At 57.7% G+C, this 24,866-nt stretch overlaps 4 protein-coding genes across 4 annotated transcripts; 2 read left to right on the top strand and 2 right to left on the bottom strand.

The window, feature by feature from the left end:
- Positions 1-6,370: 6,370 nt before the first annotated feature.
- PHYSODRAFT_341861 (hypothetical protein) lies at positions 6,371-7,174 on the top strand (the record flags this gene model as incomplete). The annotated part of the gene is made up of 1 exon (XM_009540212.1): positions 6,371-7,174. The coding sequence occupies one exon, from the start codon at positions 6,371-6,373 to the stop codon at positions 7,172-7,174; it is 804 nt and encodes a 267-aa protein (XP_009538507.1).
- Positions 7,175-7,258: 84 nt separating this feature from the next.
- On the top strand, positions 7,259-8,804 carry PHYSODRAFT_263657 (hypothetical protein; the record flags this gene model as incomplete). Its single annotated transcript, XM_009540211.1, has 2 exons — positions 7,259-8,489; positions 8,548-8,804. 2 exons carry the CDS (start codon positions 7,259-7,261, stop codon positions 8,802-8,804), a joined length of 1,488 nt encoding a protein of 495 aa, XP_009538506.1.
- A 6,113-nt stretch (positions 8,805-14,917) lies between these two features.
- On the bottom strand, positions 14,918-15,452 carry PHYSODRAFT_532300 (hypothetical protein; the record flags this gene model as incomplete). Its single annotated transcript, XM_009540210.1, has 3 exons — positions 14,918-14,939; positions 15,046-15,114; positions 15,199-15,452. 3 exons carry the CDS (start codon positions 15,450-15,452, stop codon positions 14,918-14,920), a joined length of 345 nt encoding a protein of 114 aa, XP_009538505.1.
- A 1,197-nt stretch (positions 15,453-16,649) lies between these two features.
- On the bottom strand, positions 16,650-17,030 carry PHYSODRAFT_531332 (hypothetical protein; the record flags this gene model as incomplete). Its single annotated transcript, XM_009540209.1, has 2 exons — positions 16,650-16,770; positions 16,807-17,030. 2 exons carry the CDS (start codon positions 17,028-17,030, stop codon positions 16,650-16,652), a joined length of 345 nt encoding a protein of 114 aa, XP_009538504.1.
- Between the last annotated feature and the right edge of the window lie 7,836 nt (positions 17,031-24,866).

The following is a 24,866-nucleotide window of genomic DNA, read 5'->3' as shown; positions in this document are numbered from 1 at the left end:
TGAAGGCTCGATCGGGCTATGCTGAAGGGCTGACTGTTAACGAGGCGGGGTATCATGGTCTGTTGTTGGGTTTCGACCTCCTGGACGGCATAGATCAAGGCAGGTTAGTGGTCTGCGGTGATTCCAACCTGGTGATCCGACAAGTACGGGGCGAGATCGGCTGCAAAGCACCTAAGCTGACATTGTTGAAGCAAAAGGTGCTTGATCGACTACGGAACTGGCCAGATCACGAGCTGTTACATGTGAAACGAGACTGGAACGGAAGTGCGGACAGCCTGGCCAGTGCAGCACTCCAACGTGAAGGGGGCGTCGTCGTCGAGGAGGATGCCGATCATGGGGATCTAGTGACACTGAACCGACTTGATGAGATCCTGGTCGCCCGGTCGGATGAGTCGATCGCCCGACTATCGCCGATGACGACCCGATCGGGCACCAGATCACGGCCGAACCCGACCGTCATGCAGGAGGAGTTCGTGCGAGGGTTGCGGATCGATCGGATTCGTCGAGCACAGGATGAAAAAACGTGGATCGCGAGTATGAAGAAGTATCTGATGGGAGATGTGGCTGATCTGACACAGGATGAGGCTCGATCATATGGCAACCTCGCCGCGGACTACGAGATCGACGTGCTCTATTGCACACCCTCCAAGCGATCGGATGCAGATCGTGATGGACTGATGAGACTGGTGGCACCGGAGACGCTGCATCAAGACATCCTGCATCACTATCACTCCACTCTGGAAGGTGGACACCAGGGGATCGGGCGTACATACCAGCGGATCCGCGATCACTTTCACTGAAGAGGTCTCTTCAGAAGTGTGCAGAAGTACGTCGGCGAATGTGTCGACTGCGAGACCGGCAAAGGACGACCCACGATCAGGGGCGAGTCGCCGGGAAACATCCAGGCGACATACCCGTTCCAGATCATAGCGATGGATCACATACCTTCGCTACCCAAGTCGTACAAGGGTAATACGGAACTGTTGATCTGGGTCGATCTGTTCACGGGATACGTGATCGCGAAGGCCAGTTCCTCCCGAACGACGCAGACGATCGCCGAATCTTACGAAGAGTGTGTGTTCCGGCGATTTGGTGCTAGCGAGGTGATCAGGCACGATCGAGAGCCGGGATTTATGGCTGACTTCTTCCGCGCCTTTAACAAGATCCTGGGTATGCGTCAGCGAGCGACGATGGCATATCGACCTCAGGCTAACGGTACTGCAGAGCGAATGGTACAGACGGCGACGAGGGCCCTGAAGATGTTCGTGGAGGATCTGGATCAGAGGGATTGGGATGAGTACGCAGAGCGATTGACCTTCGCGATCAACACGGCTCAGGATCGGGTCCGTGGAGACTCCCCCTTTTATCTGGTGCATGGATGGGATCCTCGATCGACGCTCGAGGCGACGATATCTTTGGGTAGTACTCGGACTCGGGATCGGGATCCTCGACGGTGGCGTTATCGGACCCAGAGGCACTACGATCAGGCTCGAAGTCAGGTGAATGCTCGCGAACGCGAGACGATCGCGGATCGGGCCGATCGACACAATGAAGAAGTTCGACCACACTCGATCGAGGCTGGATCTCAGGTGCGGCTGTACCTGGATCGTGTGAAAGAGGGGTATGCCCGGAAGCTGGCTCACCTGTGGCACAGCCCGTTCCGTGTTGCGGAGAAGGTGAACGAGTATACGATGAAGCTTCAGATCGCTGGTACGGACTATCACCTGTTCCCGATCGTGCATGCTTCGAAGCTGAAGTTGGCCAGGGACTTCCCCGATCGACCGCAGATCGCGCTCACGGTGGGCGAAGCAGATCGACTTGATTTCGACGAAGTCTTACTTCCGGAGGACAGCTGGGCCCCAGATCGAGACTCGAACGAGTACGAAGTGGAGAAGATCACGGATACGAGAACAGGTCGCGGGACTCGGTATGGCCGGACGTATCGAGAGTTCCTGGTACACTGGAAGGGTTATGACGAGCCTGACTGGGTCGACGAGGCTGATCTCAACTGTGGAGCTTTGTTGCACGAGTTCCTTCGAGATCGCGTGAACCGGAACCGAGTTGGCGCGATGCAGTCTCACGAAGAAGAGTGAGATCGGACCGGCAGGGCGAGCTGGTCGCCTTGGTGAGGGAGATGGATGACGGATCGACGTGGAGGCCGTTGATCGGAGGAAGGGGTTGTATATGAATGAATGTGTGTACGTGAGTGCAGATCGGATGGTTATGGAGCGATTGCAAGAATGTATGAGGACGGATCCTGGCCGATCGAGCAAGCAACGAATGGATTGACGGGGAACAGTGGGAGATCGAGAAAGAATATGGATGGTTACGATGGAATGGATTAATCTGAATATTTCGGGTCACGCGTATGGAAGATCGGCCTCCGAGTCACTCCGACTCTGGAGTTATAATGGTCGACTGGCTCGCTACTTACGGAAGTCAATCGCAGAGACGGCGATCATGTCACGGCTGGTGCTTGGCGCCGACATTGGGGTTGAACTTGTTGCGGAGGCGCGGGATCCGTTGAGCTGGATGGTCCTGGGGGCGGTCGCGATACTGGTTCCGCCAGGGATCATGGGTGTCGGCCTCGATCAGGGCCGTTCGCGGTCGGTTCACCTTGGTGCTGGGTGGGGTCGCCAGCATTCGCAGTGCGAGACACCGCACCGGGATACCAGGTCACAGCGTCTCGCTGTCGCACCGGGATCTGCAAGAAGAACGGGCCCAGCAGCAGATCGATGTCTGCCCACATCTCGCGCATCATGGGTAGCATCGCGTCGAGGAGTCGGCGCCACCGATCACCGAGGCGGATCCGTCGGGCTCGGCGATCGCGATGGTATTGCTCAACGATCGGGTCCCGACGCTGTGCGGCCGTGATCGGGAGATAATGAGGGTTTCCCAAAAGGCCTGGCGATGCTGCTCTTCGAATTGAAGATAGGCAACGGCGATCCGACCCAATCGGGTGCCGGCGCCTCGATGGAGTGCCAGATCGAAAGTCAACTGATCGGCCGGGTTCTGCAGCACCTGCCAGGGGCGATCGGCCATCAACGCGGTAATGTTAGGTCCGGTGATCAGGCCGTCTCGATAGCCGATCCAGGCGGCAGGCTGTGCAGTCGAGCGGGAAGAGCCACCCGTCGGGTAGGAGAACATGGTGGGTCAGCGTCGACAGGATCATGGCTGTGATCTGTAGCTGCCTTAGCAGGATCGAAGGCCAGGGGTCCGTATCAGCCTGAACGAGTGTCCTGGGGACGTTGAAACCCGGGATCATGGTGCCGATCGGGAACAACGGCGGGATCAGAGAAAGTACCTATTGTGCTTTGCATACTTTTTGGCACTTCGGTGATCCAGGTGGAGAACCGGGCGGCGGCGATCCAGGTGGAGAACCAGGCGGGGATCCCGGAGACGTCGATCTAGGTGAGCCATAACGAGACTGATGCGTTCCGTGGGACGATTGGGAGTGAGCCGATCCGGATTGGGAGTGAATTGACACGACGGAGGGCGATCGCGATCGCGAGCGAGCCTCGAAGTGTGGGTACGGGCTGGCGAGGCAGATTGACGGCAACGGGCCTCCGATCGGGACCGAGCTAAGGCTGCGAGCGCCTCCTGATCAGACCCCTCCGACTCGTCTTCTTCTTCGTCGGTCTCTTGATCTGGCCCCTCCGATTCGGATCCTTCTTCGTCGGCCGCAGATCTAGCCGGAGACGACTCCCCCTCTTCCGACTGATTTCTCTGCAAAGATCGAGGTTGCGAGCCGGACCCGTCTTGGTCCGATCCCTCTTGCTCGTTTGAATCGGAAGCAGGCTGATCTTCAGCAGGCTGACCCTCAGTAGGAAGTTCCTCATCATTACCGTGTAACGAGAAGGACGGCGAGGGAGACCGAGCGGGCGACCGACTCTGAGATCGACTGCGGGGTGGAGGGGCCGATCGGGCACGCTTGTGGATGTGCCCGGTAGAGTCCAGAGATCCTGAGCGACTGCAGCTGCGACGGCCAGGCGTGATCGGCGCGCACTGACGAAGCCCGATCCACCGAGCTACGCGAGACAACGTGTCAGCCATATTCTCGAGATCCTCGCTGGATCGATCGCTGGCGTGACGCAACATAGCGTAGGCGTTCTGGACATCGAGGAATTGGACGTCTTGGGCCCGGATCACCTGTTGCGCACTTTCGAGACACGATCCTGTAGCACAGCGACAGCATGAGCGGCGATCGGCAACGGAATAGGTGATATGGAAGTTTACGTACGGAGATTGGCGTTCTCTCGGAGTGCAGCATCGCGGTCTTGATGAGCTTGATCGACGTCTCTCACGGCAGCGGTGGCTTGGTCTCTCGCGGTATCTCGGGCGGTGCACATCAGATCCAGCTCCTCATTTACCCGGTGGAGGGCAGCTTGCAGTTGATCCAGGGAGGGCGTGGGTCCAGTGGGAGGCGTCGGGGTCGGAACGGCCGGAGTGGCCGCAGCCGCAACGTGACCTCGCTGGGCCACGGTGGCTTCGGCCACCTGAAGGGCAGTCTGGACCCGATCGAGGCTGCCGCGCGTAAGGTATAGCTCGTGGTTCACCTCGTCTAGTTCGCGCTCTTGCCCAGAAACCTGCGATCGGAGGTCCGAAATGTCCGCCGCGGCGAGATCGAGCTGGTGGTCCAGTCGATCACGATCGACGTTAGCAGTCGCGAGATGGGCCTGAGCGCGTGTCAGTTGGCGATCCCGATCCTGGATCTCGGCGGCTTGCAGGGCTATCTGATCCCGGAGGCCATGGATCAGCTGTGGACCCTGACCCTGGGCACTCTGTTGAAGGTCACTGACTTCCGTCTGAAGGCGGCGGATCTCTTCCTCTTGCGGCCAGCGGTGGCGCTCCAAGTCGTGCAGGTTCGCAGTCAGCTCGCGCACGGTGTCGTCCTGGCGCGCCCGGTCGCGGATCATAGTCGATCGGGAAGCGTAGGCGCACGCCAGCTCATCTTCCAAGCGGGCGATTCGGCGGGGAGGCCGCGGCACGGCGGGAGGCCGTCGATCGCGTCGATCGAGGTGTCGAATGAGTCGATCGGGGCGAGCCATGCGTCGAACCGTCGTCGTCCGGCGGACCGGACGGAGGCGGGTTGGGCGGCGGTGTGCTCATCTGTGAGTGGTCTGTGCTTGAGCCGGCGAATTGGAGAATGACCCAGGTCGAACTGTCCGAAGTGAGCCGCCGTGCGACACAACTTGCGGCCAGGGGGCGGATGTGGAGAAGTGCTGAATAAGAATTGATCTCCGAGAAAGGCGGCAGGGCCGATCGACTGGAAGTATGGGGGATCAGCGATCGAGAGACAGGCAGCTGTGAGATCGGGAAATGACTGCGGCTGGGCGAGTTCCGGCCGAGGTCTAACTGCCTTGAGCTTGCGAGAGATGGCTGACCGAGCGCTCTGATTGGTCGGTCACATTCCCCGCGCTTTAGTGCCCAGAAGATTGATAGAGACTACGGAGTGATAGGAGGGTCTCGGCGGGTCAAAATAATCCGCCTGCCGAGGCCTCCGAAGTTTCATAGTGGGTAAACTTTATGCCCAGTAGGAGTTCGGATTTAGGACGAAGCTTCGTCCGATTGTAGGATCAGCTCGAAAGCTCGGTCCACACTTGATATTTGTATAGACCTTAGGGATTAGCTATAGGAGAGGCCTGGCAGCCTCTAATCATTAAACAGAGCAGAATTTTCCCCCCAAGCCACACAAGGGTCAAGTCCGTCTACGGTAAGTCGCTAAGCTTAGCGTAGGGTCTGGATACACTCGGCTGTACGGGGTATGTCTGCCGGTGAGCATAAGGTGCATTGACCGAGTGTTCATCCTGGTAAGGCCAAGAGTGTGTTGGGAGGTATTAGAGACCTCTGTGTACAGTTGTAGTTTGACTGGGTGTGAGGCAAGGACCCCCCAGTGTATTTGACTTCTAGCCGAGGCTTCGCCCCGGCGCCCCTGTAAGAGGCTTTGATTGGCCTGGTACCCTTCCTTTCTGTGGGACCACAGAGGTTTAGTGCGAAAGCACGTATTACACATTGCATCCTAGCCGTAGCTCGTGGCTAAGGGTGCTCTTATATTTTAACGAAGGGTAAACCTACCTGACCGGCAACATACAGGGAGGCACATTCCAGCCCGTATAAGGGATCGGACCTGGTCTTCAGGTTTATCATCCCGACAATCTATCGCCGACTCTTCGGAGACGGCGTGTGTTGTTGGTAGGGCTCGTCCTAGAGACATCGGTTGATAGGGCGAGGACTCGTAAACTCGTGTTTTCCTACAATGCCGCGACCCGGGACTGGTGTGACCGATTGTGTGTTGTTGTCGGTGTAGGTTTTGCCCAACGAGCATTGAGGAGAAAAGAAGAAGAGAAGAAGAAACAAGAACAAGAACAAGATGGCGAAAGGATCCAAGTCAGCGGTACCAGCTACGCCGATGAAGTCGGGACGAGGATCGGCCGAAGGTTCGTCAACGATCGCGAGTGACTTAACGTCTCGGTTGTCGACGATCTCCGAAAGGTCGGTCAGTTTCGAAGAGTCGGTCGACGAAGATTCGGACGCCAAGGATGACATGATGATGGACTATGATGACCTGGAGGAGAAGACTCCAGCGACGACGCAGGAGTTCGGAGATGAAGAAGATGCGATGCTGTCCGCGGGACGTAGCGGAGACTCGCGCTCCTTGTACCAGAACCTCGTCACGGAATTTGATGAAGTGGCGAAACCCGACCATGCGGACGACGACTTTGAGGATGGCACCGAGACCTCGGCTTCGAGAGCTCTGGTGCAGGTTACTAAGGGTCCTCAAGAATCCCGCGGAAGTCGGCCCGCTATGAACAGCAGCACTCCAGCTGCGAACAAGGTGCTCGGCAGAATGCTCGAGCAGATGGTGGAGTCGAGCGAGTGGATATGGCAGTTCAATCCCGAGATGACGCGTCAAGCGACTTGGGCTGAGCTGAAGGAGGAGTTGCAACACCCCGTTGAGTCGACCTCAGTCACCCAGGTGGCCGAGGACACGGTGTCCCTCCTACGAGCGATGGGCTGCGAGCCAAGAACTCGCCCGTCCGAAGTCTTGATCAAGAGTTGGACGCCGGGGCTCGCCGGCAAGGAGTTGCATAAGTGGAAGAGGAAGCTTCGCCTGAGCTTCGGGGAGTCGGACCTGACTCTGGGACGCCCCCCGAGTGCTCGCCCCGCGAGGTAGCAAGCTGATCCTTCGAAGATCCCACTGCCACAGACACCCAAGAAGTCCGCCAAGCGGTCAAACCAAAGCCAAGCGACGGACGGAATGTTCTCCGCCAAGACCGAAGGTTCGCCGTACTTCCAAGACTCGCACATGGCGACTCCTAGGTCGGCGAGTCGAGCCGACCGTATTGCGCGTGAGTCCGAAGGTTCGCAACGCGAGCGGAGCACGCAAGGAAACTCCACGCGACGCCCAAGCCGCCGGTTTACACCGCGCGACGACTCCTCGTCCGACGAGGACGACAATGACAACATCGACTATGAAGATGGGTTTGACAGCCCGAGCGATGAGTTGGCCCGTCAAGTGCGTGAAGTGAGCGAGATGGAGCGACTGAGTTCGACTCCTCGGCTCGAGATCGCCACACACCGGCCGCTCGCGCAGATCAAGAATTTCTCAGGAGCCCGCAATCGGAGTGAAAACTCTATGCAGTGGCTCCGAGCTTTCGTCTATGAGAGGAAGGGAACGCACACTCCGCCAAACGAGTGGTGCATGGCTTTCGAGCTGAGCCTTCGGGACGGTGCCCTTCACTGGTACCGTCAACTCCCGAAGAGGACTAAGCGTCAGTGGAAGCGACTGAGCGATGCGTTTATCAAGTATTACTGCTCGCAGTTTAGCCAGTCTGCGAAGGCTCGCTACTACTCTGTGAAGCGCGAGTCCTCGGAACACCTTTGTGACTACCTCAACCGACGGAATGGTTACGCTCGTAATGCTGGCCTTCAGTTCGAGAGTGGTGGTCGCGATGCGAAGGACCATGTGCAGAGGTTCCTCGAGACGTGCGGTGACCGAAGCCTCGAAATCCGGCTTTACCACGTCCGGATGAAGGACATTCACGAACTCGAGGACATGATCAACGACATCTTGAAGTCTGAAGAGCGTGGGCAGTCGCGCGAGACCTCGTCTCACCACTCGCGCAGTCGAGACCAACCGCGTCGTCGTGATGACCGTCGCCACGAAGCTTCGCGTGACAGTTACCGTCGCGACCGCGACCGTGGTTACGAACGTCGCCGTGAAGACTCTCGCCGCCGCGAAGACTCGCGCCATGTTCCGCGCATTTCGCTAGCTGAAGCTTCGCTGTCAGACTTGGTCGCTGAACTGCAAGTCCGCGGTACCAAGGGTGGTAGAGCCGAGCGCTCGTCGCCACGTCGTACCCCGTACAGCGACAGCGAGAGTGACGCCAGTGATTATCATTACTCCGAGAGCGATCCGAGTGATGGTGGCTACAGTGACGTTAGCAGCTCTGGTGAGGAAGGAGCTCACGTCGCTGCTGCCAATGAGCGTAAGCGACGCCAAGCAGCTGAGGGAACGTACGCGCGACCTGACCAACGTCAACGCAGGGGTGGTGAACCCGGCCGAGGATTCGACCGGAGTAACCGCCACTCTGGCCGAGACAACCGCGATGGTCGTCCGCGTCAGTACGGTCCGTGCGCAGCTTGTGGTGGAGCCGGGCATTCGGCTCACTACTGCTACCGCCGCTGCCGACTGTGCCAACAGGTGCATGACATCGGCAAGTGCGAAACACTTCAAGCCCTCACTTCGATCATCAAAACGAAGGCCGAGAAGAAGGACCTCTCGCCAGAGCTCCAAAGCCTAGTCTTCGGTGGCAATTTAAACTAGGCAGCCCGCCAACTGAAACTGGTTTGGTCCCAATCGAGCTGCCACAGTTAGCTGAGTCCGCGGTTTATTGAGGGTTGCTGGTCTTGGGTACTGTGTACCAGTTGCACCCATTAACCGGTTAACCCGAACCGGTCCAATCCGAACCCACGTTGATTATGGTGATTACGGTAAGTTGTTTACGCCACCGATGATTAGACGAGTAGGATGATTGGATGAACACTGGTGAGTGATGGTTGATTAGATGCACTAGGTGATAGGACGCAGGGTCGCGTGTCTATAACAGTAGGGTGTAAGCTCCAACAATTCAATCACTTTCGAATCTTCATTCTACCCCTCAAGTGCCTTCGCTCCGGTCCCGCCGTCTGCGACGTCCCTCCCTCCGCTTCGTCCGAGCTTCGTGTCCAAGATCCATACCTTCCATCAGGTTATGAGCCCAAGCACCATGTCCTCTGCCCAAGACGCCTCGACCAAGGTCTCCATTGACAAGTTCAACGGGGACAACTACGCGACGTGGAACCGCTACATGCGTGGCGTGTTCCTGACCGACGTGGCATGTCGTGAACCGCGAGACGACGCCGAGCTTCACGGACTCGCGGGCCAAGGACGACTACGTCAAGTCGAGCAACATCGCGTTCGGACTGATGTTGCTCCACATGGACGCGGACTACCACCATGTGGTCGACGACTGCGAGGAAGCGTGGGTTGCGTGGACGCGCCTGAAGACGCTGTACGGTGGTTCGCAGAAGGCTGGACGCATCTACCTGAAGCGCCAACTCTTCAGCATGGAGATGTCGGAAGGCGGCAACGTCTTGCATCATTGCAACGAGGTCCTCAACATCAGCGCCAAGCTCAGCAGCATCGGCGCCAAGGTGGAGGATGAGGACGTGGCGATCTGCCTGTTGCGCAGCCTCCCCAAGAGCTACGAGAACGTCGTGCTGAACTTGGAGATGAGCAGCGCTGAACTACGATCGCAAGACGTCGTGAAGGTGCTGACGAATGAGCACATCAAGAGACAAGGCGAGAAGACGGCGACGGTGAAGACGGAGAATGCGGCCAAGGCGTTCAACACCGACCGAGAGTCTCGCCAGTGTACGTACTGCGGGAAATTGGGGCACACGATTGACAAGTGCTGGACCAAGCAGAAGGACGAGAATCGGGGCCCAAGACGCGGGGCCAACAATGCCCAGTGGAGGAACGACGACGCCAGCTACAACTACGACTACGGCTATGATCGAGTGGCGTTCGCGGTCTCACTGGAGTGTGGCATTTCGACGGGCAAGAATGTGTCCGGGTTGTGGGCGGTCGACAGCGGCGCAACGCACCACATCTGCAACGTCAAGGCCAAGTTCGCTCATTTGATTGAGCGGAATGAAGGCGAACTTTCGGTGGCCGACGGCAACAAGGCGGCCATCATGGGTGTGGGGACCATCGTGGAACGAGTGGTTCTGCCCAACGGCGACGAGCGCGACATCGAGATCAAGAACGCGCTGTACGTTCCAAGCATGAGCAAGAATCTGCTTTCGGTGCCACAGATCAACAAGAGTGGTCTGTTCCAAGTCGTGTTCGACAGCACCAAGATGCAGATTGCGCACAAGGGCTCCAAGCAAGTGGTGGCGACGGCAAACCTCGTGGATGGACTCTACTGGCTCCAGACGCCTCAGCGATCGGCGAATGCGGCGACCAGTGGGAAGACGGTCGACTTACACGCGCGTATGGGTCACGCTCCGGTGGAGGTGCTTCGCAAGATGGTCGACAACAACATGATCAAGGACGCGAAGGCACCTTCCAAGTCGAGTGAACCAAGCGTGTGTCGCGGCTGCCAGCAAGGGAAAATGGTCCAGAAGCCGTTCCCAAGCAACCGTGACAAGCGTCACTACGACACGTTCGAGCTGCTCCACTTCGACGTGTGCGGACCCATGGAAGAAGAGTCACTGGGTGGCAGCAAGTATCTGCTGCTGATCGTGGACGAAGCCAGCGGATGCATGAAGGGGTTCTGCCTGCGTGCCAAGTCGGAGAGCGAGGACTGCATCAAGATGTACGTCACGAAGGTGCAGACGCAGTTCGGCAAGAAGGTCAAGTTTGTGCGGCACGACGGAGCCCGTGAGTTCGCGACCAACTCGCTCAAGGCCTTCTACGAAGTCGAAGGCATCGAGTAGCAAACCACGGTTCCGTACGCGCACCAGACCAACGGCACGGCAGAACGCGCCATCCGGACCATCGTCACGATTGGCCGCAGCATGCTGCATCACGCCAAGCTGGACAAGAGCTTCTGGGCTGAGGCGGCCATGACAGCCATCTACGTGAAGAATCGTCTGCCATCACCCAAGATCGAACACAAGACTCCGTTCGAGATCGTTTACAAGTCCAAGCCGAGTGTGAAGCACATGCGTGTGTTCGGATGCCAGACGTACATCCTGACGCCGAAGGAAAGACGGCGCAAGTGGGACCCCAAGGCTCGCGCCGGGCTGTTCCTCGGCTACGAAGAAGTGTCCAAGGCGTATCGAGTTTATGACATCGAGGCGGGGCAGGTGGTTATCAGTCGCGATGTCAACTTCGATGAGTCGACCTTTGGACTTTCGACGCATACTTCGGATGAAGACGTCAATGATGCTGTGCTGGACTTGGACGCGCTGGACCTGGACGACAACGATGGACCGCGCCAAACGAGCTTCAAGCAGGCGGGGAAGCGCAAGTACCGACCGAGTGGCGACGACAACACTGCCAGAAGATCGCGCCCCGTTCGCCACCGAGCTGGCTTAGAAGAAGCAAGTGCGCCGGACGTATCCTCCTCGCGCCGAGCCGACCCCGACGAAGAAGAAAAGTCTGGGGACCAAGATGAAGACGACGACTCGACGCCTCCAGTGTTTTGGCGTGCCAGTGCCAACGCTGTGGAAGCAGCAGCCGATCTATCGGAGCCGACGACGTTCCAAGAGGATGTGAACGGTACTGATCAAGTGCACTGGCGCAAAGCGATCCGCGCGGAGCTCAAGTCGATGCGACTGCGTGGTGTGTTTCGAGCTGCCAAGTTGCCTAACGGACAACGCGCCATCGATACCAAGTGGGTGTTCAAGATCAAGCGCAAAGCGGACGGCTCGATCGAGAAGTACAAGGCGCGCCTCGTGGCCAAGGGCTTCAAGCAGAAGTACGGCATTGACTACACCGAGACCTTCTCGCCCGTGGTCAAGTATGTGACGCTGCGCATGGTGATCGCGATTGCTAAGTATTTTGGCTGGCCCCTCGACCAACTCGACGTGGTGACAGCATTCCTGTACGGGATAATGAAGGAGGTGGTCTTCTGCGTGGTTCCGGAAGGCGTCGAACTGGATGGTGACTTCGACTGCCTGGAACTGGTGAAGGCCATCTACGGTCTCAAGCAAGCTTCGCGAGTGTGGAACGAGACCTTCGACGAGTTCGTGTGCTCCATCGGCTTCCAAGTGTCGGCCTTCGATCCGTGCCTCTACATCAAGGTGGTGGACGGTCACTGCGTGCTTGTACTGGTGTACGTGGATGACGTACTGATTACCGGGAGTTCGCCCGAGCTGATCGCACGCACGAAGACCGACCTGAAGACGCGCTTCGAGATGACCGACAGCGGCAAGTGCGCGTTTGTTCTTGGGATCGAGTTGGTGGACGGCCCGGACGGCAGCGTGACCATGTGCCAGCGGCGATACGTGGACGACATCCTGAAGCGCTTCGCCATGGACGAGTGCAAGGCCGTGGTGAGTCCGGTGGACATGAGCACTCGACTGGTTCCAAGCGACGCGGCGACCAAGGTGAAAGCTCCGTTTCGCGAAGCTGTTGGTGCTCTGATGCACCTGATGACCGCCACGCGCCCAGACATCGCGTACGCCGTTGGCTATGTATCGCGCTTCATGGAGAACCCCCAAGAGGAACACTGGGTTGCGGTCAAGCGTATCTTTCGCTACCTGCAAGGCACCAAGACGCATGGGATCTGCTTCAAGCCGGGCGACAAGATCGACTTTCGTGGCTACTCGGACGCGGACTGGGCCGGCGACCTCGCCGACCGCAAGTCCACTTCAGGCTACACGTTCATGCTCATGAGTGCGCCTGTGAGCTGGGGAAGCAAGAAGCAATGAAGCGGAGTACATCGCGCTCAGTCTGGCTATCCAAGAAGGCAAGTGGATTCATCGCCTGCTATGCGAGATTCTGGCGGCCGCTAATGAGACTGGACCCGAACTCATGATCCGCGAAGACAACCAGTCGTGCATCAAGATGACGAAGAACCCAGTGAACCACGGTCGCGCCAAGCATATCGACACCAAGTACCACCACATCCGCGATGAAGTCAAGCACGGCGAAGTCAAGCTCCAGTACTGCGAGACTTCTGTGATGCTAGCGGACATCATGACGAAGGCGCTTGCGGGACGACGCCACACGGATCTGACGGTGGCTCTCGGCATTCGTGGGACTTCGCATTGAGGGGGCGTATTGAGGGTTGCTGGTCTTGGGTACTGTGTACCAGTTGCACCCATTAACCGGTTAACCCGAACCGGTCCAATCCGAACCCACGTTGATTATGGTGATTACGGTAAGTTGTTTACGCCACCGATGATTAGACGAGTAGGATGATTGTATGAACACCGGTGAGTGATGGTTGATTAGATGCACTAGGTGATAGGACGCAGGGTCGCGTGTCTATAACAGTAGGGTGTAAGCTCCAACAATTCAATCACTTTCGAATCTTCATTCTACCCCTCAAGTGCCTTCGCTCCGGTCCCGCCGTCTGCGACGTCCCTCCCTCCGCTTCGTCCGAGCTTCGTGTCCTAGATCCATACCTTCCATCACAGTTGATGCAGATTGTGTCTACGCATTCGTGGGCGAAAGCAAACGGCCGAACGACAAGGACAAGGAATGTGTGAAAACGACGGAAAATGAAAAGGAGAGAGGGGCAACCCTCGGTGGAGGTGTAACAAGTGAAATGAATGATGATGAAGATGATGAAGATGGCACCGAGGCTTAGGTCTCAAGTGCGGTGCAAGAAGGACGCCCTGGCCGAACGCCCAGTGGGTGACGAAGTTACTCCCAGGCGAGAGGTTGGGGTGTTGGTCCGCGCAGAAGTTCGACAAGAGAGCTCGGATGAGAGCTCTGGTCAAGGGCGCGGTGAATGACACGCGAACGAGGATTCTATTGGACACTGGCGCGAATGTTAGTGTGATCTCCGAACGGTTCGCGAAGCAGTTGCGGTTGCGTGATATCCAAGGTCACGGCCGCTGTATGGAAGTTAAGGTTTTTACGAAAGAAACCATGACAACCGAGAGACGAACTCTCGTGAAAGTAACCCTCGGCTGGAGCAGAGTGTACAAATTCGAATTGTGGCTTATGGATCATGGTGCTGGCGTGGATGTAGTCCTCGGCACCGACTTCATGATTCCTGCAGGAGTGCGCTTGGACTTGTTCCACGCGACCGCGAGGTTGCCGGACGAGGTGAGTATTCCACTCATTAAGACGCTGAACATGCTGAATGACCAAGTTGAAGGCCCGCACGTCAACGGTGGTCCGTCCGAGGACCTAACCATTGAGTGCCGAGAGTTCGCAGAGTACAGAGTACCGAGGCGTCAACCACCTCTGGATACACACGATGTGTGGGTACGTCGCACAAAGTCTCTGTTGCCTACGGTAACGAAGTTTCGGCGAGGCAAGTGTTGTCAAGACTGATGTGACGACGCCTCGCCAAGCGACCGTGTGACGCGAACATCAGTGAGGTCGGCGTGACCTTCACTGCGTTGTACCGCAATCATTCAGGTGATTACGGGACGATGATTACGTCACGGTGATTACGCCAAGATTGTGGGTACAAGATGGGCATCGACGTGGTGTTCTCTGATTGGATAAGGTAACTGTGTATCCAGTAGAGAATCCAGTAGGGTGTATCCAGTAAGAGGTATCCAGTAGCAGGCTTAGAGGTAGCACGCGGTTGCGAACTAAGGACCTGAATCGAATCACTTTGCATTTTGCCAACTACTGCTCAAGTGTTCTTCGTTTTGGTTATGAGCCCAAGCCCCGTCTTCCCTGACCAAGACCCCGACTACGCCTTCGCCATGGACGCCGCCCCGACCGCGACCGCCCGCATCAACAAGTTCGACGGAACCAACTTCCACACATGGAAGTTCAAGATGCAGATGGTGCTGGAGGAGCGCGAACTGTGGGAAGTGACGAGTGGGGAAGTGAAGCTCGAGCAGTGCACGACCGCGGCAGACCAAGCGACGTTTCGCAAGAAGTCGCGCAAGGCGCTGGCGATCGTCTGTCTCGCGTTGGAGGACTCGCAGCTGCCGCTGGTGCGGTCGGCGAAGGACGCGCATGATGCATGGTCAAGACTCGAGGGACACTTCGAGAAGAAGAGCCTGGCGAACAAGCTCTTTCTTCGTCGACGGTTCTTCACGACAACGATGGACGAAGGTGATGATGTGCTGGAGCACATTAACAAGCTCAAGACGCTGGCGGAACAGCTCGACGCGGTCGGCGCTCCGGTCAGCGAGGACGACTTGGTGATCACGCTTCTTGCCAGTCTGAGCGAGTCGTACCAGTTCCTCATCACGGCGTTGGAATCGCGTTCCGACACGCTGACGTGGGAGCTCGTGACGTCTCGGCTCCTGCACGAGGACATGAAGCGCAAGGAACAAGGTGGCGGTGCTGACGGAACCGCGCACGCTCAAGGTCAAGCGTTCATGACAAGCGACAACGGGAAGCGCAAGGGACGGCAGGCGCAAGCGCAGAGGACGAGCGCCTGTCACTACTGCGGCGAGCACGGACATTGGATCGCCAAGTGTCCGGTGCGGATCCGCGAGAACGGGGAGCGGCAGAGGCCGCAACGAGCGAACGTCGCGCAGGTCGAAGATGACTCTGGCGACTTCCTCTTCTCGGTTGGTGGCGACACGGGTGCCTCCAAGCTGAGCGGCATGTGGCTGGTCGACTCGGGTGCGACGCAGCACATGACGTACTCGAAGGAGTACATGAAGAACTACAAGAAGATCTCTCCGGTGGAAGTGCATCTGGCGGACGACGGCGTGGTTCAGGCGGTGGGGAGCGGCGACATCGTGATGTCGATGCAGACACCGCGCGGCATGAAGAAGGGTGTGCTCACGGGTGTGTGGCACATCCCGAAGCTGTCGCGCAACCTGTTCTCCGTCGGCCGCTTCACCAAGGACGTCGGGCCAGTGACCTTCGAGAGCGACGGGTGCTTCGCGGAAACGAAGGGTCTCAAGTGGAAGCTCGGCGCTCGCGAAGGCAAAGGACTGTTCAAGCTCTGCAAGACGCCGAGGACGCCTGCTGACGAGGCCAATGCGGCAAGCTCGAAGAATCGCCAAGGGGACACCACGTCGTACCTCTGGCACCTTCGACTTGGTCACATCGGCCATGGTGGTCTCGACGCCATCGTCAAGAAGGGCTACGGCACTGGCATCCCAATGACGTCGGTGAAGCAGTGGGAGGTGTGCGACGGGTGCGCACTCGGCAAGCAAACGCGAGTAAGCTTCATGAAGTCGTCGCCGAACCGTGCGAAGCAAGTGCTGGAGGTGGTCCACAGCGATGTGTGCGGTCCGATGCAGACGGCGACGTTCGGAGGCAAGCGCTACTTCGTCACGTTCATCGACGACAAGTCGCACTTCTGCGTGGTGTACCTGCTACGGAACAAGTCGGAGGTGGCTGCCAAGTTCGCTGCATTCGTCGCGTTGGCTGAGACGCAGACCGGCAAGCGAGTGAAGGTGCTTCGGAGCGACAACGGCGGCGAGTACACTTCGGGTGCGATGGCCAAGTTGTGTGCGGATCGCGGCATCGAGCAGAAGTTCACGCCACCATACACGCCTCAGCTCAACGGAGTGGCCGAGCGAATGAATCGGACGCTGGTGGAGTGTGCGCGCTGCATGCTGGAGCACGCCGGGTTGTCGAAGGAGTACTGGGGAGAAGCAGTGATGACGGCCACGTTCCTCCGCAACCGGTGTCCGACGCGCGCCATCAGTCACGACAAGTCGCCGCACCACGTTTGGACCGGCAAGAAGCCTTTGCTGGCCAACCTCAAGGTGTTCGGGTGCCACGCGTACGTGCACGTGCCGAAGGAGAAGCGGTCGAAGTTCGACGCTCGGTCGGTGCGCTGTCGTTTCCTCGGGTACTCGGAGCACGAGAAGGCGTATCGGTTCGAGGAGATCGAGAGCGGTCGCGTGTTGGTGAGCCGCGACGCGCAGTTCATGGAGGATGTCTTCGACGGTGGGAGACGCGACTACGCTTCGAAGGAGGTGTTGGTGGGTCTTCCGACAGATGATGATGAAGACACCACGGATGAAGAGACTCAGTCCGGATCAGACCAGAACAGAGAAGAAGCTGCGCGGAATCAAGACTTTGAACCCGGCAGCAAGCGACACCCGCGCACGCAGTCGCTCGAGGAAGCCGTGGAGGTTCCGAGTGCCAAGCGGTATGCGGTGCCGAGACGACAGCAGCCGCTGGACGAGATGTCTGCCGCAGCACAAGAGAAGGAAGACTTCGAGGCTGCGTACGTCGTGGATTCAGTGGGAGAGATGCCGACAACGTTCAAGTCGGCGATGGAATCCAGCGACGCAGACAAGTGGAAAGAGGCGTGCGACTCGGAGGTGGAGTCGCTCCGCAAGAACGAGACGTGGACCCTGGTGCCACTGCCGAAGGGACGCAAGGCGATCGGCTGCAGATGGGTGTTCCGCGTGAAGGAGAACCGGTCTGGAGAGATCGAGCGGTTCAAGGCGCGACTGGTGGCGAAGGGGTTCTCGCAGAAGTACGGCATCGACTACGACGAGACGTTCGCGCCGGTGGCCAAGTTCACGTCGATTCGGGTGTTGCTGAGTCTGGCGGCCAAGTACAAGCTCACCGTGCACCAGATGGATGTGAAGACCGCGTTCCTCAACGGCTTGTTGGACGAGGACATCTACATGGCGCAGCCGGACGGATATGTGGACGGAGATCGACCCGACTACGTGTGCCGGCTCAAGCGTTCGCTGTACGGCCTGAAGCAGTCGCTGCGGATGTGGAACAAGACGATCGACGAGTTCATGTTGAAGCTGGGGTTCAAGAAGTGCGAGTCCGACCACTGCATCTACTTGAAGCGGGACAATCACGACATGATGTTCGTGGCACTGTACGTGGACGATCTGGTCCTCGCCAGCAGCAGCGACGGGATGCTGAAGGACACGAAGCAGGTGCTGAGTGACCGGTTCGAGATGACCGACATGGGCCAGCTCAAGTACTTTCTCGGTATGGAGATCGAGCAAGATGTGGCGACTGGGAAGGTGTCGGTGCGGCAGACCAAGTTCGCGAAGGACATTCTCGAGAAGTTCAAGATGGATGAGAGCAACCCTGTGAAGACACCGCAGGATCCGGGTCTGAAGCTGACCAAGGCCATGTGCGAGGGAGGCTGCAAGCACGACGAGACCATGGCGAATGTTCCGTACCGGAACGCCGTGGGCTGCCTCATATATCTCATGGTGGGGACTCGTCCGGACCTCGCAGCGGCAGTGGGAGTGCTGAGCCAGTTCGCAGCGGACCCATGTCCGACACATTGGCAGGCGCTCAAGAGGGTCTTCCGCTACAGCCGAGGCACGAAGACGCACGGCCTCGTGTTTCAAGCGAGCAGCGAGGACGGACTGCAAGGCTACTCGGACGCGGACTGGGCCGGCGACATCGAGTCTCGACGGAGTACGAGCGGCTACGCGTTCATGATGAACGGCGGATGCATCAGCTGGCGAAGCAAGAAGCACCGCACGGTGGCGCTCTCGTCGACGGAAGCCGAGTACATGGCGCTGTCGGAGGCCACGCAGGAGGCGGTGTGGCTCAAGGTGTTTCTGTGCGAGCTGGGCGAGATGGCGAGCGATGAAGCGGTGAAGATCTACGAGGACAACCAAGGCTCCATCGCGTTGGCCAAGAACCCGGAGTTCCACAAGCGCACCAAGCACATCGACATTCGCTACCACTTCGTGCGCGAGAAGGTGGAAGACGGTCAAGTGGTGTTGCAGTATGTTTCGACACTCGACATGCTGGCGGACATCATGACGAAGCCGATCGCGGCGCCGCAGTTCGACGCGCTCAGGACGAAGCTGGGCATCGTGGTCGCTGACGAGTCGAGTGGGAGTTTTGTCAAGACTGATGTGACGACGCCTCGCCAAGCGACCGTGTGACGCGAACATCAGTGAGGTCGGCGTGACCTTCACTGTGTTGTACCGCAATCATTCAGGTGATTACGGGACGATGATTACGTCACGGTGATTACGCCAAGATTGTGGGTACAAGATGGGCATCGACGTGGTGTTCTCTGATTGGATAAGGTAACTGTGTATCCAGTAGAGAATCCAGTAGGGTGTATCCAGTAAGAGGTATCCAGTAGCAGGCTTAGAGGTAGCACGCGGTTGCGAACTAAGGACCTGAATCGAATCACTTTGCATTTTGCCAACTACTGCTCAAGTGTTCTTCCTTTTGCAAGGTCGAGAGAGTGCGGTTGACGAACGTGTCGAAACGTTTTACGGTTTGCCGTGCTCACTCGCCTATGCTAATGTGGGTACCGATCGGAGATCTCCCGAAGTCTGAAGGTTATGTTCGACTCAGTTCGGAACGATACGAGGACTGGCAGAAGTTGGCCTATGACGGAAGTCGGGATGAAACGGTGTTCAAGCGTGAGTGTGATGCATATGCGGATTGGCTGGCCTCTCAGCCTTCGGCTGTGGAGCGACCCGAGTATGCAGTGTCGGCCGGAGTGTTACCCCGGCCACCCGAAGCCCCCCAGACGCACGGCCGCCAGCTGAGTTGTGCCGAGCAGTGGGAACGTGAAATTGCTAAGCGTGAGGAGCAGGAGCAACTCGCCACCGACGGCTCACCAGTGGGTGATGATCCGGTGGCGCTCCCTCCCGTGCACGTGTAAGCCGATGACACTAGTACCGAAGGTTCAATCGAGTCTGAGAGTGAAGGAGCTTCGGATGCCAGCACCGATGACGACGCCTCGGACCTAGGGGTGATAGCGAGCCAAGTGCCAGCCGAACCCTCTGACGTAACGGAAGACCGTTCAGACTGGGGTGACAGTGAATAGTCCCCGGGGTCCGAAGACTCAGCCCAAGATAAAGACTCGGTGGCAGTGCTGACGTGCAATTATCTGTCGGCCGCCGCCGCTGTTGAAGTTGAGGATGGAGAAGCTGACGTCGAGGCTGACAATGCCCGAGCCGAACACTTGCCCAATGAGATCAACTTGGAAGATTACGCTCATGAACTAGCTTTCCTGCCCGACCTTACAGAAGCCTCGGTCACGGAACTGGACTACTCGGCTGAGAATGTCCGGCACCCGGAACTGAGTAGAGGACGGCAGGATCGCTTAGGGAAGGTTCTGAAGAAACATGAGAAGATCATGATCTCTAGTGGCAATGCTCTACCACCGCCTGCGTACAGTGTAGTTTGCGACATCGATGTACAGGGCCATGCGCCTATCAAGCAACGAGCACGGAGGATTCCCCTCCGACACCTCAAGAATCTTTACGAGCTTTTGCGAGGTTTGCTCAAGGCCGGTCTGATCGCGTTCTCCAACAGCCCATGGTCGTCACCGATCGTGATTGTGCTGAAGAAGAATGGCGTAGATATCAGACTATGCATTGATTACAAGATGGTGAACGCAGTCACCGCTATCATGGAGTATGCAATGCCCCTTGTGGATGATCTGCTCACAGACCTGGAGAAGTATCTGTGGTACTGCTCGCTTGATGCGGCGAGTGGGTTCTGGGCGATCATGATGACACAGAGGGCTCGTCAGATCTCTGCTTTTGTGTGTGCACTGGGTCATTTCGAGTGGCTCAGAATGCCCTTTGGGCTTAAAAATGCACCTATGATCTACCAACGAATGATCGACAACGCTCTGTGGGGTTTTGTTCAACCGAAGGGTGGCTGGTGTGGTATTGGAAAGTGGCAGTTTCCAACGCTGTTGACCCGCCAGCCCGACAATCAAGTTCAATCAAGGGGGGCAATCAAGGCGAGGTCAAGCGATAGACGGAGACGGATGCTCCTGATTGGATGACGACATTATCCTCGGTGGAGTGACAGTCGGTGGCCGAAGCCTCGTCGGGTCCTAATAGAACCCCGAACGAGGCTTCACGGTACCCACGTTTAGGTACAGATGCATTTAGTTACGTACTTCGGCCGCACTAATTAGTGTAGCCGCGGTCGTCATTTGATGTGTCCGGAATCGCCTTATTGCGATCGTTCACACTAGATATTTGTATAGGGACATAGGACTCATCATAGGATGACCAGAACGAGGTCCCCAGGGCCTCAGAAAACTCAGAAAACTCAGTAATAAAAAGACAGTCTTCCCCCAAAGCCAACGAGGGTCAAGTCCGACTTCGGTAAGTGTAGCTAGCTTATTGTAGTGCCTTGGACACGCTCGGCTGCGTGTGGATGGCTGTCGGGGAGCTTATCGTGCATTGACTGAGAGTTTCCTTGGCAGCGCCAAGAGTTGGCGTGGCCGAAGAGGCAGGAACGGTATTAGAGTATCGTTCGGTATATATTTGTGGGATTAGAGTATCCCTGAGTGTATTAGTCTACCTACCGATGTTTTACCTTGGTCCCCCTGTATAAGGCCTAACACGCCGGTACCCTTCCTTTCTGAGGGACTGCAGTGGGGTTGCGCGAAAGCGCTACATAGTATCCTAGCCTTAGCTCGTGGCTAGTGGTACAGGTTTTTGGGTTGACCGAAGACAACCTAAGGTGCACAGAGGCGCTTGCAACCGACCCGGTGTAAGGGATCGTTCCTGGTCTTCAGGGTTTGATCCAATAAGCGCTTACCTTTGCGGGTTAGCGTCTCAAATACCTTTTGGTAGAGGAGGATTTTAGTGGAATTACCACACCACAACTGGTGCCGCGACCCGGGATTGGTGTGACCTTCTGTGTGTCTTGGCTGTTGTAATTCTTTACCCCCAACGAGCGAAGAGGAGAAGGAGGAGAAGAAGAGAAGCGAAGAAGAAGAAGAAGAAGAAGAAGAAGAAGAAGAGAGAAGATGGCGAAGGGAGTCAAGTCAGCTGTACCAGCAACACCGGCCAAGTCGAGTGGAACGCGCAACGAGACTTCGGTGTGCTCCGGAAGCTCATTCTCGACCCCAACGACGGGTCGGATGGAGCCGATTGACGAGCGTTCGGTGAGCTACGACACGGCGATTGATTCCTCGGACGCCAAAGAAGATGACGAAGATGATGACTGGGATGTCCGGACTGCGATGTCCGAGACTTCGGAAGCTGCGGTTGTGTCGGCAGGTCGCAGTGGAGGATCAAGGTCGATTACCCGCGACCTCTCCGACACGTTCAAGGACATGCCGGGCCCCGAGCCCGCCTACGACGCGGATGACGGCGCCACCGAGGGCTTCAAACCCTCGGTGACGGTAGGAGGGGCAACCTTCAAGCCGGTTGGTACTCGTCCTCCCCTCAACGGGGATACTCCGGCGGCCAACAAGGTCCTAGGCCGGTGCCTAGACCTGATGAAGACCAAGAGCGAGTGGATGCAGTTGTTCTCCCCGAAGCAAGCCCGCCAGGCCATCTGGATGGACCTCGGAGGGGCGTTGGCTACGCCGATCAACTCAACGAGCACTCGGCACGTTGCGCAGAATACTGTGGACCTCCTGCGAGCTATGGGGTGCGAACCCCAGATCCTCCCCACGGAGGCTGCGCTCGCGAGTTGGACGCCGACCGCCGCGGCCACAGCGTTAACCAAGTGGAGGAAGAAGCTGCGTAATGCATTTGGAGTGGCGGACGTCAGTTCGCGAGGCCCAACGATGCTTCGTTCGACCTCGGAGGCAGTAGACCCGTCGAAGGTCCCGCTACCAGCGACCCCTCGGAAGGGAGCCACTGATGACGGTGTCTTTGCAACCAAGGGCGAAGCCTCGCCGTACATGCAAGACTCGCACATGGTAACTCCACGATCCACGGACCGTAGTGAACGTCTGGCTAGGGAGAACGAGGCTTCATTCGCCACGCCTGGCACGCGCGGAGCGACCGCTCGTCGGTCCGGCCGACGTTACCACCTCCAAGATGATTCGTCGGACAGCGACGACGACCTCGGGCCCGGCTACTACGAAGGGGACCTACCGAGCGAATGGGCACGTCAGGTGCGCGAGCTAAGCGCGACCGACAACCAGAGCTCAACCCCAAAGCTCGAGATCGCCACGCATTTGCCTCTCGCCAACATCAAGACGTTCTGCAGAACGCGCGACAAGAGCGAGCACTCCATGCAGTGGCTCCGAACGTTCATCTATGAGATGAAGGGAACGCATGCACCACCCAACGAGTGGTGTATGCCGTTCGAACTTAAGCTCAGGGATGGAGCCCTGCACTGGTGTCGCCAGCTCCCACGCACGACGAGACGCTCGTGGAAGTTGCTGAGCGAGGCGTTCATCAAGTACTATTGCTCGAAGTTTTCCCAGTCTGCGAAGGCTCGGTACTACTCGGCCAAGCGAGAAGACAAGGAACACGTTTGTGACTACCTCAACCGGCTCAGCGGCTACGCTCGCAACGCCGGTGTGCAATTTGAGAACGGTGGTCGTGACGCGAAGGACAACGTGGAACACTTCTTGGTCACATGTGACGACCGAAACTTAGAAGACCGTCTGTGCCACGTCCGGGTCAAGAGCATCCATGACCTCGAAGACATGATCAACGACATCCTGCGTCACTGTGACCGCAAATCGAACCGAGAATCGTCGTTCCGCCGCTCTCGGAGTCAAGATAATGGACGTCGACGCGATGCGAGGTCGAACGAGGATTCTCGTGGTGGCTACCGCCGCGAACGACGTCGCCGTGACAACGACCGCCGCAACGACCGCAGTGAAGACGACCGTCGCCGTGACCGACGCGATGGATCGCCGTACCAGTCCCGAGTCACTTTGGTTGACGCGCTGGCCGATGTGATGGCAGAATGGAACGTCAGGGACTCGGTGGGTGCGCGTAACGAGGCTTCATACGCCCCCCGACGCGATGCTGGGGCGAACGAGGATTGCTTCGAGGACGGACGCTAGCACTCGGACGACCAACAATCGGACGAGGATTCGGATGACGATTACGACCCGAACGAGTCTACCGGACATGTCGCTGCCGCTAACGCTGCTGAGCGCAGGGCCGCAGCCGAAGGAACGTTCGCTCGGTCTGATAACCGACGCTTCAGGAACGTAGGAGGCCCGTCCAACCGTGAACGAGATGGTCGACGCCAGTATGGGCCGTGTGCCGCGTGCGGAAGCCCGTCCCACTCGGTGCACTTCTGCTACCGGCGGTGCAAACTGTGCAAACAGGTGCACGACGCTGGGAAGTGTGAAGCACTTCACGAGCTCACCAAGCTCCTGAAGTCCAAGGTCGACAAGAAGGATCTGTCACCAGAGCTGCAAAGCCTGGTGTATAGAAGCCATTTAAACTAGGCAGCCCGCCAACTGAAACTGGGTTGGTCCCAATCGGGCTGCCACAGTTAGCTGAGCCTGCTGTTGATGCGGACTATCTGTTCGCGTTCACGGGCGAAAGCAAACGGCCTGACGACCTGAAGAACAATGAACGTGTGAAACCGACGAAAAAGGGAGAGAACCGGGACGCAAGTCTCGTTGCGATTGGAATTGATGAAGAAGATGATGATGAACGTGATGGACACCCGACCGAGGCTTTGATCACAAGTCTAGCCCAGATCAGGGGGCCACCTCGGAACCTCGTTCGGGCGGTGAAATTACTGCCCGGTGAGAGACTGGGGTGGTGGTCGTCCCAACGATACGACAAGAGGAAGCGAATGAGGGCTTTGGTCAATGGCGCAGTGGACGACGCGCGAACGAGGATACTCTTTGACACTGGAGCGAATGTTAGCGTGATTTCTGCCAGCTTCGCCAAGCGGTTACGTGACGAGAAGTCCGGGACCACGGACGAAGTCTCGAAGTCCGCGGCATCAACCCAGGGGTGATGGAGACCCGGCGACGGGCGCTCGTCAAGATCACCCTCGGGTGGGAGCAGGTCTACGAATTTGAAATGTGGATAATGGATCACAGTGCCGGGGTGGATGTGATCCTTGG

This window comes from Phytophthora sojae (assembly GCF_000149755.1).
Source record: "Phytophthora sojae unplaced genomic scaffold PHYSOscaffold_14, whole genome shotgun sequence".
NCBI lineage: Eukaryota > Oomycota > Peronosporomycetes > Peronosporales > Peronosporaceae > Phytophthora > Phytophthora sojae.
The sequence above is the reverse complement of the archived record's forward strand: the minus strand, read 5'-3'. Positions and strand labels throughout refer to the sequence as shown.